At 38.8% G+C, this 3,228-nt stretch overlaps 1 protein-coding gene across 1 annotated transcript in view; it reads left to right on the top strand.

Annotated features, from left to right (window-relative positions):
- The window catches only part of DNAH14 (dynein axonemal heavy chain 14), a 221,193-nt gene that overhangs the window by 89,052 nt on the left and 128,913 nt on the right, over window positions 1-3,228 (top strand). The window contains exons 28-30 of the mRNA XM_011360885.1: window positions 144-289; window positions 1,662-1,730; window positions 2,355-2,541. Coding sequence (XP_011359187.1) covers window positions 144-289; window positions 1,662-1,730; window positions 2,355-2,541 — 402 coding nt within the window. The remainder of the gene's footprint in view (window positions 1-143; window positions 290-1,661; window positions 1,731-2,354; window positions 2,542-3,228) is intronic.

The following is a 3,228-nucleotide window of genomic DNA, read 5'->3' as shown; positions in this document are numbered from 1 at the left end:
AGTCGAACCGTGCAGGAGTTTGAGTAGCTTTCAACAGGAAAACAGTGCTTGGTTTGGGTAAAACGGGAAAAACATGCAGAAATTAATGTCCCAGTAAAAAATTTCACCTACGTTTTAATTTTAGTAATTTTTTTTTTTTTAAGATAATAGGAAAATTCTTCTTTGGACTAGTTCAGTCAGGAGCATGGTGTTGTTTTGATGAATTCAATCAAATTGACGTGCAAGTTCTGTCAGCGATTGCCTCACAGATCCTGACAATTAAGGCCGCAAAAGACAGCTATTCGGTCAGGTACTTGTTGAATACATTCATACCTTTGGACTGCAGATTTGATCTACATTTACTGTTTAGTTCATTATTAGTAAGTGTTTTTTCTACACTCAGTGTTTAGGTGCGGGTGGTAGGGTTCTAAGCACAGACCGAGAGGGATGGCACTTATCTAGAAGTTTCTTTTGTTTGGCAAATAATATAAAAAATGTATAACTAACTTTCGTGCCATCTCAGAGGTATCCAAACTTGCCCAAGCTTGGAACAACCTCCTGAACTACCGGGACAATGATGCAAATATATTCTGATTTCATTTTGAGTTTAAATTCTCTTGGTGCCTTTTCATCTCATGATATTTCATTTGAAGAAACCAAAGTTTTTTCCTAGAATTCTATATTTTTTTAAAAAAACAAAATTATACTGGCCACACACCTGAAACTCCCTCTTAATCCCATTACTCTGAATTATTAGACTTTAATTGAAAAACCTTATAATAACAGTATTTGTATGTTAGGATTACTAACGTTTACGAATCCAAACAAAAACTTTTTTCTCTTCAGATAAATTCAGAAACTCAGGTGATTTACTTTATGGGCATAATTGGATTTGTAGCCTTTAAAATTTCCATTCCAGTTTGATATTTCTGATATTTCTTTTGCAATCTAATGTTTCTAACTCAAGCTAATGGACCCTCACATCTAGCTGTATTCTCGAGGATTTTGTTCAATCAGAGCCAATGTTACGAGGCCTCACAGGTCTGTGGGTAGAAGTGGGGGCCCCAGTAACCCACATGCCACCGGTTCTTCAGCCTCTGCAGAGTTTCCCTCAGTTCTGTCCTCTGGTTCTGTTCCATTCATGTCTCCTTTCCTGTTCGACCGCCCTTGCTGGTGTCAGCTGTCCGCGGAATCACTCGATGGTTTCTCTCCATTGTCTCTGTCACTGGTGTCCATGTGAAGGGTTCCATATCACACTGTTCTCAACATTGTATAATTGGGGAGTAAGGGGCCGGCTGTGCTCCACGCTGAAGCAGAAGCTCTATGGCGTGGCCATTCTGTGTTTCACTGTGTCATCCAGGCAGAGTTCTTTGTCCCAAGGGTCCCCTCAGGTTCTTTTTCCTGTGTATGTCATTCAGATGTGTCCCTTCCAGCCTCAGGCCCCACAAAACTCTTCAGACATTTTCAGACATGATCAAATAAATCAAAATCCCTGCAGGGCTCACAAGTTTGGCTCAAGATATGCTTTTTCTCTCCTCTTACCATTGTTTTTTCCCAGCATGCTCTATTTGGATTTTAATGTAACACAGCCTTAGCAAAGTTCCCACCTCAGTTGTAGTTTTAACATACTTTGGCCTTGAGAAAACAATTCTCCTAGTGACGAATACTGTAATGTCTCGTAGGTTTGTATTGGAAGGAAAAGAAATTCGTATTAACATGTCTTGTGCCGTATTTGTCACCATTAATTATGAGTAAGTATCAGTTCATCTATAGTAGGGGTGGACATGGGACAAAATACTTTTCTTGAATCTTAACCACAGATGGAGTTGTCTGACATCGTATATCTCTCATTTACCCTCCACCACCATCCCTCTGAACCCCTCCACTACTCACATCATTTATAAATAGCTACAACCCTTCTCTCATCCATATGGACAATCTCGCATTACACTTCTGAACAAGGGATGTTTTCACGTCATGAATAGCCAGAGAGAAAGGAAAAGATCAGCAGTTTGTCACAAAGAGGACACAGAAAAGCTGATGAGAGTAGCAGAAGGAAGAGGACTATTGTCATTATAGGTCTGGAGGCTGGGCAGGTTCAATAAATACCGTTGCTAGAATGTTCCGATGGTCCGGGACATCAGAGGGAACTCCTGTGAGGTGAATCAGAGGAGGAGGCACAGGAAGAAAAGATTGTAAACTGAGAACGTTTGCGAGATGAAAAGTACAATAGAAATTATCTTAGAAACTTGTTTTCAGACAAAGATCACATAGAAAGCCAATAGAGTTTTGGGGGTATAGTTGTACTGTGTGGTACCTCATTTAAAAACTGAAAAGTGGTGTTTTGTTTGTCTGTTTTTCTTCTCCTCTTTAAGAAATGAAGGTCGAGTAGAACTCCCAGATAACTTAAAATCTCTATTTCGCCCAGTGGCAATGATGACTCCCCATTATCAAATGATTGCTGAAATAATCCTGTTTTCAGTTGGTTTCAAATCTGCAAAATCACTCTCCAGAAAGCTAGTTAACACTTACGAATTGGCTAGCAAACAGCTCTCGCAACAGGTAATGAACCGCTTTTCTCAAATAAAGGTAATTAATTATATAAAACTTTTCTGATATTGGTCCAGGAATGACCCGGGAAAATAATGAATTTAGAATCCCAACAGCACATCAAGTCCATATCCCCATTTGGATGTAAGGTAATAGGTAAAGTCAGACAAGGCTTCACACCTTTCCTCTAAGATCTAGGGAGAGTAATTGAGTATCTGATATTTTAAATTATAGATGGGGAAGTTAACATTTAGAGCAGTGGTGTTCAGACTTTATCGTGCATCAAAATAATTTGGAGGACTCGTTAAAACACAAATATTTGGACCTTACCACCAGCTTTCTAATTGTCTGGGGTAGGGTTAGAGAATTTACAGTTCTAACCAGATCTCAGGTGTTCCTGATGTGGCTGATCTGAGTAGTACCACAATTTGAAAATTATTGTTCCACGATATGCCGGCTTAATGAGTATTTGTTTGTAACCCAAAATAGTTAGGACAGCTAACCGCATTATTTTCAAAGTGTTCTTCTGTACAAGATTTTTTTTCAATTCATCTCTCTATTTCAGAGAAAATTTAATTTAGATACTGATAGTTCTTAATACCTGTAATAGTTATTCATTGTCCTTTAAGAAAGAGACTTTTAAGAGCTCCAGTTTCAGAGAGAAGTGAGAGCATTAGAGGCAAAATTGAGGGTTTCTTC

The sequence above is a fragment of the Pteropus vampyrus genome, unplaced genomic scaffold, assembly GCF_000151845.1.
Source record: "Pteropus vampyrus isolate Shadow unplaced genomic scaffold, Pvam_2.0 Scaffold60, whole genome shotgun sequence".
Taxonomy (NCBI): domain Eukaryota; kingdom Metazoa; phylum Chordata; class Mammalia; order Chiroptera; family Pteropodidae; genus Pteropus; species Pteropus vampyrus.
This window is presented reverse-complemented; position numbering and strand designations above follow the sequence as displayed.